General features: G+C 45.2%; 1 protein-coding gene across 4 annotated transcripts in view; it reads right to left on the bottom strand.

The window, feature by feature from the left end:
- Stard13 (StAR related lipid transfer domain containing 13) overlaps positions 1–13,037 on the bottom strand; it is a 214,641-nt gene that overhangs the window by 163,973 nt on the left and 37,631 nt on the right. The window contains exon 1 of one of the 4 annotated variants that reach the window (XM_016005786.3): positions 4,361–4,673. The exons of 2 other annotated variants lie outside the window; for them this stretch is intronic. In XM_016005786.3, the coding sequence (XP_015861272.1) occupies positions 4,361–4,529 (169 nt within the window). In that variant the 5' untranslated portion in view covers positions 4,530–4,673. Of the gene's footprint in view, positions 1–4,360; positions 4,674–13,037 lie in introns of those variants that run through there. One more of the 4 variants, XM_016005787.3, reaches the window with a different exon arrangement.

Genomic DNA, 13,037 nt, shown 5'->3' with positions numbered 1-13,037 from the left:
TAGATTAAACGTCAAGGAAAAACGAAAGCCCAACGTCCGCTACTTTCCCTGGCAGTGAGATTTTCTGAATTCTCTGTTCTTATCAAGCATAGAAATCTTGTGGTGAGCCCAAGAGCACACACAGACATTCTCTACTCTCCACACCCCTGATATCAGCTGGACATGACAACAATGTCACATTAAGGCCAGGACCCCTGAGGAAAAAAAGTTCCTCTATAATTATAGTAATTACAACATTTAAATAGAACACAGACTGCACATTCTTACGGTCTTAGGACATAAATAACAAAAGCACATGGATCAGACATAAGCAAGTGGATGCTGAGCAACACAATAAGGGAAACTGGACTAAGAGTCGTCCTTTTCTCGAGGGATACCTGAGAACACGGATTCTCCAACTTCAGACATGAAGGGACTTTACCGAGAGCTTAATCCAATCCTTGCTGTCTGAAAGAAATTTCAGGGGAGTTGTGACTTCCCCGAAATCACACGAGAAGCTAGTAGCAAGAGCAAATCAAAAATCTGAATTCGCTTTACTGCTTTCTTCAGAAAACAGAAAAATTAGAAGTGCTGGTTGATTACAGACGACAGAGATGCCATGACTCCACAGACAGCAGAGAAGCCTCCACAGACGGCAGAGACCCGTGACCCCACAGACGGCAGAGATACAGTGACTCCTTTGTGGTTGTTCTCAAGTTGTATTTAAGTCCCTCAGCTTTCTCTATTTGCAGTCAAAGAATTACTGATATGACTACAGAGAATTCTAGAACAAGTCATAATCTGTCCACATTGCTCACTCACAAGCAAAGGCCCAGTGATATCCTGGAAACTGCTATCATATAGATGGACAGTGTTGAAACAGAGCCTGGATCCCTGCCTCTTTTTTCATTTGTAGGTAGATTTTACTGAAATCTGGGTCATATCATGATGGTTTTTGAGAATTTCAAATAAAAAGCATGATAGATTTCTTCAAAAATAATCACATTTATGGATCTGCTTGGATTTGGCTTTTGCAAGTAGGGTGTGTGTGTATGAAAAGATGATGGTTTTTTGATATACTAAAATAACGACATTGGAAGGCCAGCTCTCCTACAGCACACCAATTATGGTAACTGCGTTTTTAAAAAGGAAGTATGGTATAGACATACAATGGAATACTACCCAGCATTCGGAAGGAGACAAATCTGGTGAAAATACTGGAATTCCGAGAAAAGCAAGACAGTGTTAGGCAGGGGCTGATGGGAGGCAGGAGAGAAGCTAGTGTTTGACAGCCGTCCTGAGAATTTCGGTTTCAGCAAGATGTAAAGAGATGGGCAGTAACAGTGGCCGCAGACACGATGAGGACGGCCATTCAACACACTCTAAAGCGGCTGCTGTTTAGGTTGTGTGTATTTTACTATGATAACATTGGGAAACATCCAGTTCTTTCTTGCCATGGCCTAACTATACCTCACACCCACATCTTCTGTTCTCTCTCCACGGTGCCTTCCTAGTGAAGGAAACAGCTAGTGAGGGCCTGGTGAGGACCACTGTCACCTCCTTTCTCTTTCTGCCACGACGATTTCCAGAGTGAGTCAAGCAAGTGCGAGTTGGAGAGGGGGACCATCAGAGCAACGTGACTTCCGGCGGGCTCTCGCTCTGCTGTCCAGCACTCTGTTGTAAACCTCTCTCTTTTTAACTGGAATTAACGACAGAGCAGTTGTATAAGAGGCTAGAGAAATGATGTGTGCATGTTTTGGAGTACACCCTAAGACAAGCAAGCCTCGATTCATCTCGGGTTCAGGGAACAATTCTGGTAACAGCTCTGGTCTCAGGCATCATCAAAGGGTTCCATTATTTCTCTCCCTTGTTTTCTCTCCCCATGAGCGTATCTGCCGTTGAATCATGCCCATGCCATTCAATGATTAGCTCACTAGAATGAGGTCATCAGAGAGCAACTTGCTCCTCTCTGTACTCTCCCCCCCAGCCACAAGAAATCATAATCGTGGTGCCGCAAATGATATTAATAAGTGAAAAGTTTCTTTGAAAGATCTAAAGCAAGATCCTGAAATTTTGCTGCCGTGACTGTCATTTTAAGATGTTGATATACAAATATAATACATTAATTTTATATGAACTCTACTTTAATGGAATGATTAAAGGTTGTTAGTAATCTGCGTACTAACCATCCGAACGGACCCAAACTCTTAGCACATTGCTCCCACGACAGAAGTAAAACCTAACTGGAATCACACAGTGAGTCGCCAGCTGGGATTCTGTAATGGACTCCTTGCTCTAGTTATGAGATCTCTGGTGTACGACAGAACCCAAAACCCAACCATAGGTCCAGCATTTTATCTAACATTCATCACACACACACACACACACACACACACACACACACACACACACACACACAGAGTGTAGTGCATTGAAGAGCACGAGTCTCAAATGCCAGCTCCACTGTGAGACTCTAAGCATCAGGCGCCTGTTTTCTCATCTTTACAATCGGTCTACAATGGTACCAAACGATTAGAACTTTTTTGAGAGAAAAGTAAGTCAGCATTCACAGCTCTCACATCCTGATACGTCGCAAATGCTCCATTAATAACATGTGCTGTGAGAAGAATCACAATCTACCAGTATGGTAAATCTGATAAAAAAAAAATCACTTTGTATCTGCTCACTAAATATTGTCTATTAACCCATCATGATTCTGAATCACTAGAGGGTGGGAATTCTTTCCTGTTTCCTAACTGTTGCTTTTAACCTTTAGGAATCCCTTGGCTTCAATCTTTCCATTACCCCGTATAAAACAAGGAGGCGCCTCAAATTTTCTAATTATTCAAAAATAAAACACAGACAAGGTTATAGTGCCATATGTAAGAATGATCCACTTTCGATGGTAATTCACGAAAAATAACCATCATCCCAAGAGAACATAAATCAATGACCGACAATACATATAAAGAGGATTGGAAAGACAGGCTATTTCTAATATGATAAGGAGAGATTGGCCCAGCCTGCAGATGACAGATTCACATTGCTTACTAAGTCCCAATGTCCAACAGAAAATATACCTAATATGCCCCCACCGTAAGAAGTTTCTAAATCAAATACGGAGCTGGTTCTTATTCTCAGCTAAATATATTTTTAAATCAAGCCACAGGGAATACTTTTGTTTCTATTCAAGTGAGACTTGCACACAGAGTTCATGGAGTGACTTAATATCCTTCCTGCAATCAGAATGGTATGCGGCACCAGTATCCTTCACACATAGCCAGTTCCTGAACCTTCGCAAACAAATGCCCATTCCCAAGGAAACAATCTCATTAGATGCCGCCGGCTGGAATATGTATTGTTCCTCTTGGAGACATTACAAGTGAGATCCTTTAAGATTGCAGACCTTAGCTTCCCCTCTAAAATTCAATATAGTCTCAAATACATGTATTTAAGTGGGAACTCCATTTTCATAATTGCTGTTGAAATTCCTGGTGGGGCCAACGGAATGATTTAGTTAGGTTTGTTGTCAGTAGGCAGTGACTATGTACTGACTGTGGATCCGGATGTGTCTGTCTTTTAAAATGGTCACTAGCTCAGGGGCTTCCTTTGGATTCTATGCCGTACAGAGCATGTTTTAAGCTATAAGCCTTTAAACAAAACAAAACATGAGTTTTATTAATGTTCGGGGTACAAGGGTCCCCCCCCTTTGAGAATTAAAAAGGATCACCTAACTGCCTATCATCGGTACTGTCCCTTTGCCTTAGGAGGCCAGTGCTAAGTGTGTGTAGTCACAGGCTCTGCTTTGAGGTGAAGAGTCACATTTATCCTTTAGCAAGAAAACAGTATCAACAAATCAGTGGTGACTATCCACACAAACACACGGGCAGGAAAAGAATGTAATTCAAGCTGTCAGCCCAGTGGCCTTCAGCACAGATTCTATTCCCACTGTTCCCTTCAGTGAAGACGTCCTATAAACTCCAGGCAGGGTGGACATTAGTCCCTGGCCCTCTGGTCCCTCCTTAATTAAATAAACAAGTGTCCACTTTTAAAATGTGACCAGAGTATGCGTTTACTTGCAGAAAAGCTACCCAACACACACACACACACACACTGAGTAAACCTTTCCCATTTGTTCTGTTGACACACAGAGGATTTGGAATTCATGATTCGTGTCCAACTGGGAAACACTTTTGTGAGTTCTGCGGCGCTCAGTGCTGTCACAGACGGCTTATAACTGGAGTCTAAAGTTATCTGGAACAGTGCCCCGCAGCGTGGCATAGGAATCCGTGCGGTGTTCAGTGCGAACAATAACTTTGTAAGCAGCACACGACAGAGCCAACCGAAATGAGTGGCACCCTGGCAGTGCCCCGCAACTCACCTTGCTGAATTTTAGTCACTAGGTGATGGCGTGCTAGGATCCGGCTCATCCTGTAGGGAGAGCGCCTGGCAGTCTGATCCAATCGCAAGTACATCTCCTGGCTCTCAGGTGTCATGGGATTTAGATAGTAGCAGCCTGCAGCCGGGGTCCTGGGCACCTGGCTGAACATCTCGGGGGAGCTCCCACGGCCACCTCAGCTGCCCGTGGCTGTTCGCAGCTGTCTCCAGCCTCGGTCAAAGGCACCAAGCCCCAGGAGACAGCCACAGACCCAGCGATTTTTAAACAGAAAAAGGAGTGCCAAAAGCCACAAGTCAGAATTCCAACCCTCCGGGTCCCTCACGTGACCTCGGGAGCCAATCAAAGCGCGCGGAGAAGGGACTGGGCGTGATCGTCAGCCCCGACCCGGCCGAGAAGCTGCACCAGCAGATCCTTCTTCTCACTGGGCTCAACGCAAATAGAGGATTGGAAGCGCCTGGGGCTGACCAAGACCCTACACCCCAGAGCAGAGAGAGGAGAGAGGCACTGAGAATCCAAGAGGGGCCGAACCAGCCCTGGCATAGGAACCCTTCCAGGTCGTGAAAGTTAGAGAAAGTGTATCGGCTTCCAGCGGCAACTAGGTTTAAAAAAAAAGGGGTTGGGGGTAGGGGTAGCTGTGTTACACGTCTTAAATAAATCATTTCAAATAAGCACGCGTCACTGGGTATAAAATGTTAGCCTTCATTACAACGGAATTAATAAAATAAAACGTTTCCAAAGAAAAAAACAAACTTTTTAATCCTATGTTGAAATCAGAGGTAAATAAAGACCCTCTGGACCACCATGTGAGCATCAAGGACTCTCACAGATAACAGCTAAAGAAACCTGTGCAGGGTTGTTTACTGAGCACCCAGCCACGCTCCCTTAATTTGTCTCTTTCCCCAGTTTTTAAATCACCATGAAACAAATGCAAAGTATGGGTCACATTGAAGCTGCCAAGAATCACCACACAGGCTGCAGGTATCCTTGCAAAGACTACGGACAACCTGCTGAGCCACGGGGAATGCTTGTAAAGACTTATGGGAAGGAGGTCTCGATTTAAAAAAGAAAAAAGAGAAACACAAACCCAATGCTAGTCAACAATAGTATTTCTGACTGGAGTGATGTAGCAAACAGGCAGAGATATTGGATAGGCTTTAAAAAACAAAACAAAAACAAACAAAAAACAAAACAAAACAAAAAACTGAATCCCCAAAGACAGAAATGGAGTCCTGGGATTCTGGGACACCGGGAAGAGCTCTCTCTGCAGGAGAGTTCGATACCCACATGCTCACAGGCTGGGAACCAGAGAGTGTGGATACAGAAACTGCTCCTCAGTGTGACCATATCTAAGGAACAACATGAGAGTCATCAGAATCTCTCCTCCCCATTTTTTTTCTCTTTAGAAGTGTTTGACCTCAAAAGGAAAAAAAAAGCCCACAGAAAACATATCAAATTCTAAGCTGGGAACTGATGAATGAAGTTCTTTGGGTTGAGAAGCACATGGACATGTTCTCGCTTTTGGCTGAATCAGAATGAAAAGCAGCCTAGCTACCAACAGGAAACTTTCAGTTTAAAGTGCAACAGGGAGCTGGAGAGATGGTTTTTAGTGGTGAAGAACCTGGTTTGGGTCCCCAGCACCCACAAGGCGATTCTCCATCCACTGCCTCCAATTCCAGTTCCAGGCATCCCACGTCCTCTTTGGGTGTCTGTGGGTACTGCACTTATGTGCTGCACATGCACGCCCTCAGGCACACAGGCATACACATAAATAAGTCTTTAGAAGTCTAACAAGACCCCAGTTAAGACCTTCTTGTTATTTTGATTGCCCCATGTTGCTCATCAGCATTTAGTGCCTTTCTTTGTGGAAATTTTTGCTGACCTAATTTTATAACGAACTCTCATGGCAATAGTGAATAAGCCTCACGTGATGACTATGCGAAAAAAGACAAAGATAGTTTTCAGGTAGAAAAGAATCAGATCGTGGGCTTTGTATTGGTATGTGGGTCTAAAGATTCTTGCTCTCCCACATCCTTTGTAGAAGGGGAGAGGTATGTGAAGCTTGGTCTATCCGTAGCCTGGGCCTGAGCAGTGGAAAGGTTAAATTCTAACATATTGCCAGATGCTCCTACTGCTGTGGGGCTGAGATGCTACTGTCGGCTACTTGGGGCCTGTGCTTTCGGCTTGACCAGAGGCATCAAGCCAGATCTGGGACGTTATCACCTTTCACTGGCGTGAGTGAGGGTGTGGAGGAAGTGTGGAGGAAGAGAGAAAGAAGGACATGATGTTTAGGAATACTGTAGGTGATCCAAGAAGCTAAGTAAAGGCAGGAATTTTACAGTCTTAAAGGCTGGACATCCCAAGCACCAAAACTGTACTTAGTTGCTTTCTTGGCTACTTTTTTTTTAATTCATGCAATGATTCTTCCTCAGAAGCACTATAGTTACCGGGGGAAAAATTGTGGCATGTTGTCCTGTCTCCTTGTTCGTATAATGAGGAATGTGCTTTGAAAAGAGCCTAGACAGTCTTGCTCTGAAAACATCAAGATTGTAACTATGTATGATTTGACATGTAAGCACACGAACATGAAAACAACATTGTATAGATGGGCGACAAAGAACAAAAACTGAATTTGACAGGGGTGGGTGGGTTGGATTCTTGATTGAAAGAGATGCAACTTAGAACAAAGGCCTGGTATCACAAAAGGCAGCCAAGCACATCCAAGGCCAAGAGCCCCGTCTCCCCTACGCCATATGCAAGCCCCCTAATTCTTATATTAGAGTCCAGGCAGTGTCTGTTAATCCCGCCAACTGCCCACCGTGGTTTTGTCAGGTTTAAAGCAGATGGGTGAGATCACTGAGAACTTGCTTTGCGGTAACTTATTGCCATCGTCATGAAACCTTTGCTCATGGATTGCCTTCCTCCCGTGGTCCTGGTGGGGAAAAGCCCAACCGTGGTGGGCAGCTCTGTTCTCTTTAAAGTTACTGTTGACTTTCTGGCTTGTCCACCCTGCACATCATGGGGACAATGGCCACTCTACTCTGGCGAGCAAGTAAGCGGAGAACTAAAGACTGAGGGAGGGAAGGAAAGGAGGAGAGACACAAATGCAAGAGGATCTTTCATGGCTGACCCTTACTTCCATTCTAACGCCTTTAAAAATGGGGAAGAATCTGTGGTGTTGGTTTCTAGTTTCGCTTGATTTTTCCTCTTTGCCAATCTAGATCAGTCTTTGCTCACTGTTTCAGACACAGAACAGGCAGATGTAGATTAAAACAAAAAGGACGGAAAAAAGAAGCAAAGATAACTGAGCCGACTAACCAACCATCTTGGGTACCTACCGCACGCCAGGCCTCTACCATGTACAGTTCCTGTTTTTAACAAATCTCCTCATCAGCTTGTGAGGTACCGTATTTTATGGAAAAGGAGGTAGAGACCCATAGAGGTGAAGTAATGGCCCAGGCCACAACCAAGTGCAGGCAGAGCCACTGTGTGTCTCCAAGCTGATGGCATTTTAACCCTTTCTATTATTACTCACTAGGAACAGGAAAGGCAAAGTCCCACACTGTAAAAAATGCTGGAGAAATCATTAGGTGATAGAATGTTGGGAATATGTTGAAAATCATTATAGACTTCCTTATTGGTATGCACTCCTGGGATGTGTAAATAGAAATACAAGCATGGGATGGGTCGAATCCCACTGAGATTGAGATCTGTGCATCCTATAGCAATAAGTCAGAGTCCAGAACACTTGACTGTTGATGGACATGGGACCTCTTAGGAGCCGTGACTGAGAACCTAGCCTCAGCTCAAAGGGAAGCAGTGATTGTGCCCACACAACCCGGTCCCATCTGTGACGAATCTGTTATGCAACTGTTTCCACTGAATTGAAACATTTCCTCACAGGAGGAATTAAGCAGACTCATAAGACTCTGGGAGCAAAATACATTTACAAGGCTCAGGAAATTCAGACTGTTACAGATTCTCAAAGTCCATTAAAGTGACCTCAGCAGCAGCAGTGGTTGGGGGGGGCACATCCTCCCACTGGGACAGGCAGAGCTGCCTGCAGCCTGTGCAGGGAGCTCCAGGGGTGCCCCAGTGTGAGTCAGCCAAGCTAGGCTGGGCGTCTTAGTGATGCAGCTGTGTGCGCCTTTAAGGAACCTCATACCCACCGACCTGTAAGGACTTCGGCAAACGCCCTGGCTCACCAGACTAGATTGGGGTGGAATGATTTCTTTCCGGGTGTCCCCATGTCCTTGTCCTCTGCTTTCTGCTTACTTCAAGGCCAAGGACAGTTGCTCGGCCTGTGCTGTGGGAGCCACTCTCAAGGCAAGTCTTCCAGATGCAGTCAAAACCTTGACATGTGACTCTCTAAACGAAACTTGGGATGTTCAAAATGCCCTCATCCCTTGATCCATGATCCCAGACTGGCACCCAGTGGAATCCTGCACACACATGGCAGGAGCCAGGAAGTGCTTGCGTCTGTCTGCTGCTCCTTCTACTCCTTCACACACATTCCAGCCTCCTCTTCAGGCCTTCTGTGTGGAGGGAGCCCAGGGAAGGCTGCCAAGCAGGGGAATGTCTGAGATACAGGTGGCAGGCGGAGGAAGTACAGAACTGATTTAAAAGGCTGCTTTTGAAATCATATGAACCCATAGGTTGCGGGTGGATGTTAGAGCCTTCCTGTGGAGGGAGGGCACTATCTGTGATGTGTGTGCCTACCTCTATCTGTGCCAATGGCCCTCCCAGTCTGTGAGCACTACAAGCTTAATGCTAAGTGCCTGCAAGCCAGTGTTGCCAACGCTCACAGCTATGAGCACAGCCCTTGGTGACAGGCATCATACTGGATCTCCAGCTTCAGACCATGGCTCCCATTTTGAGATCAGGTACTCTTACGGTTTCAGTACTGTGCATGGCCACGGGTTAATTCACCCTGAATGAGGTTGCAGAGGCCCTGGGAATCATCAGTTCTAATTCAGATGGCCAGTGATCTTGTCTGTCCTGGCTTGGTGCCATGACCCATATTCAACCAAACTAAAACTGATTTGGCTCAGTTCTTTCATGGGCCAGAGGTCCCCTCCCCTCCCATCCAGGAGGCTCATCAGTTAAAATTTAGTGCCATCCTTGGGTTGGAGAGACAGTTCAGCAGTTAAGAACACTGGCTGCTCTTACTGAAGACTGAAGTGTGGTTCCCAGCACGGACGTGGCAATTCACAATCATTGTGACTCAAATTCCAGGGGATCTGATGCCCTCTTCTGACCTCCATAGGCACTGCACACACATGGTACACATACACAGATGCAGGCAAAACACTCATACGCATAAAATAATTTTTTTAAAAACACCCTATTGCCTTCGGAAACATTATCATGACTATACTCTAGTTTGATTACCAGTCAGACTTGCGGACAGTCATGGGACACGTTAATTACATGAGGCTCTTTCTGGCTCGGGTCAAATCCATCTGTGCACTGCACCTGTCCTGAGCAGTTTGTGGATCTGGGATTTGGAAGAGACACTAAACATCTTCTAGTCCAGCTGATTAAGCATCATTTAGCTTTCCTGTAAGACCAATTTCTCCTCTGCCTTCCCAGACCATAGTCTCTCACGGAGAAGCCCAGGCTATTCTGTACAGTTTCTAGTCAGGGGCCTTCAATCTGCCATGGGGAATGCAGCAGGACCAATCTATGTCTTCTCACAAAGAGCCGTCCTTCGGGTGCTACCAGAGAGTCATTATACGCCATTTATAAGAACCTTCCATAGACTAGACCTTGCTTCTCATCTCACCTCATGCTATTACTACTCCTCAAGACACTTGCTTTCTTTTGTATTTACTTCCATCTGCTACCATCCCTTGGAAAATGTGGCGCAGAACCCGGGACTCAGCCAGGCAGTGCAGTATCACCGCAGAGAGCATGTACACTAAACAGCATCAGCTTTACCCTTCTGGAATCTAGTGTGACGCTGTAGGAGAGTTTGTTGTTGTACTTCCGTTGTACTCATTTGTGAATTCGGCTGTGCATCACTACGGCTCGTGTGAAAAGAACGGCCTGGAGGAGAAGTAATGCGGGAGAAGACGGAAAAGAAATCACCATCACACCACTTTCTCAGGGCTGTGTGGGAGGCTGTGTCTGCTGGCCCAAACGGTTTTGGGGCTGATGGAAAGCTGTGTGGTGTTTGTGTATTCTCCTAATGGCTGCCGCTAAGTGAGGATTCTCTGTACTCAACAGCTTTGAACTCAAGGCTAAGACTTAAACGTTTTTGGACTCCTCAAAATGGTTTCCATTCATGATCCTTGTCTCTTCTGGTGATAAACAAAAATATCTGTGATTCAAAAAGCAAAGAGCAGCATGCATCTAGTGGACAGTTAGGTGAGAAGAAAGAGACGCACAACCATTTGCTTGGTAGGTGGTAATGTGAGGCCCCGTGGAGGGTCCTTACTCGCTCCTCAGCCTCAGGGAGAACAAGTTAAACCTATTTCTGACCCTTGGGGGAAAAATCTAAAACTGTACCTATTTTACATCTGTGAAATGATGGTGTGATATATGTATGTACTTTGTATTAATCGCCACAGTCAGGTCAACATACCCACCAATACCCATGGTTGCTGGGGGTGAGGACATTTAAAATCTGCTTTCTTATCTAACTTTAAGTAAACAGTCATTCACTATAGTCACCTCTGAAGACTGATCTCCAGAATTTATCCAGCTGGTGATGGACAAGTCTCACCCTCTGATCAATGTCTCCTGCTCTACCCATCCCCCTTCCTAAGCCCCTAGTGAGCACTGTTCTCGGCTTCTGTGAGCTCACTTTCAGATTGTACATACATCTGGCTTATTCTGCCTACTGTAATTATTTCGAGGTTTGTTCACTGAGTAGTTCTGAATGACCTTTTTGGGGAATGTTTACTTATTAGCGATTATATGTGCACAAATACGTGGAGCTTCTCCTGAGAAGGCAGAGTTTGGTGACTATCAGAGTTCACAGTGGCCCCTGGACAACCTCCCAGAGCGACACCATAATCATATTGAATCTCATGGTACAGACCTGTTTAAAAAGACCAAGTACTGCAGAGATCACCAGGCGTGGCTTCCTTATCGTTAGCCTGCCCCGCCAGCATGACTCATCACTAATCAATCACAAGAGAATGCTTATGAGCCCCAAAAATGTGTTTGCCGTAAAGGACAGACGATCTCCAAGAGGTGCAGTTTATAATAAATTTAAATACCTCCTTTCATTTCCAGGCTTTGGGGGTCTCAGTGTCTCTCCTTGGTCTTAGCTTCTTCTCAGTGTGGATTACATTAGAAGACCTAGTTTTGGCATTATATTAATCAATCAACACTGTAAGTAAAACTTTAAGGAGGCAGAGTACTGTGGAATGCACAACAGTTACAGTTCTTTAGAAATAAAAATGTATAGTACAAAAGCATAAAGAAAATGTGCTAAAAGGTAATTGTGGCCGTGGGTGCTGTGCCTTGGATTTCCACTTTTCAAACATTTTGACTAATTACATTCCTCATACCATGAAAAGATGAAGCCAAACCTTTAGTTCACACTAGAGGATGCAGAGAAGCCTCAGCCTCAGGGAAATTCCAGCACTCTCAGTGATGGAAGGCAGAGAGAAAAAGATACCCATCAGCCCAAAGATTGCAGACCCTGCCCTTCGAGGCTCGGGACCCTGGGCACCCGACACAGTTAAGCAAAATCTCAGTGTTCAAACACCTAGGGGGAGGGAAAACAGTCTGTTAGTTTCTCTTTCCAAACACTTGCCATGTGCATTCGTCTCCGCACGACTGCCTCCATCCCATAGGGGGTGGTGGGTGCCCTGCCCACAACACCATGTCTAGTTTCCCCTGAACACAGGAGGTTTGCCCTCTCAGGGTAAGCACGCTGCTTTTGCTCATACCGCTCTGCTGTTGTGAAGACCTGAGTGTTGCCCCTCGACTGCTGTTTAAGCTATGGTCTCTCCGGAGCCTACAAATGGTTTATATGCCCATATACAAGCATAGATGTCTACACACACACAGACACATGCACACACATGTGTGCGAACACACACACACACACACACACACTCATGCATGCACATGAGCATTCGCACATGCACACACTCAAGCTGATCAAATATGCACATTCATTGAAAAATGAATGGATCCAGTGAATGATGATTAATGGATCAAAATCTAACCCAAAACAAAAGATGGAAATTGATCTTTTTTTTTTTTTCCAGAGCTGAGGACTGAAGCCAGGGCCTTGCGCTTGCTAGGCAAGTGCTCTACCACTGAGCTAAATCCCCAACCCCGGAAATTAATCTTGGGTGAGTTCAATATCCAGTATGCATGCCAAAAAGCTAGGCTTGGTGACACTTCCTTGTCATCGCAGGTGTGGGGACACAGGGACATATAGATGCCTGGAGCTCAGTGGCTAGCTACACTAGCCTACTTTTGAAGCTCCAGGCTACTGAGAGCACCTCTTTGGATAGCACCTATGATGAATGACATATGAAGATGCCACCTGGATTTCACATGATTGTACGTATGTGTTCATGTGCATATACACACAAGCACCAACATAAATACGAATTCACACATACAAAATGATCCTAAAAAATGAAACTAAACAAACAAACAAACAGCCCATAATTTCCCAATGCATGTTCTAGAA

This window comes from Peromyscus maniculatus, chromosome 23 (genome assembly GCF_049852395.1).
Source record: "Peromyscus maniculatus bairdii isolate BWxNUB_F1_BW_parent chromosome 23, HU_Pman_BW_mat_3.1, whole genome shotgun sequence".
In the NCBI taxonomy this organism is placed as follows: Eukaryota; Metazoa; Chordata; class Mammalia; order Rodentia; family Cricetidae; genus Peromyscus; species Peromyscus maniculatus.
The sequence above is the reverse complement of the archived record's forward strand: the minus strand, read 5'-3'. Positions and strand labels throughout refer to the sequence as shown.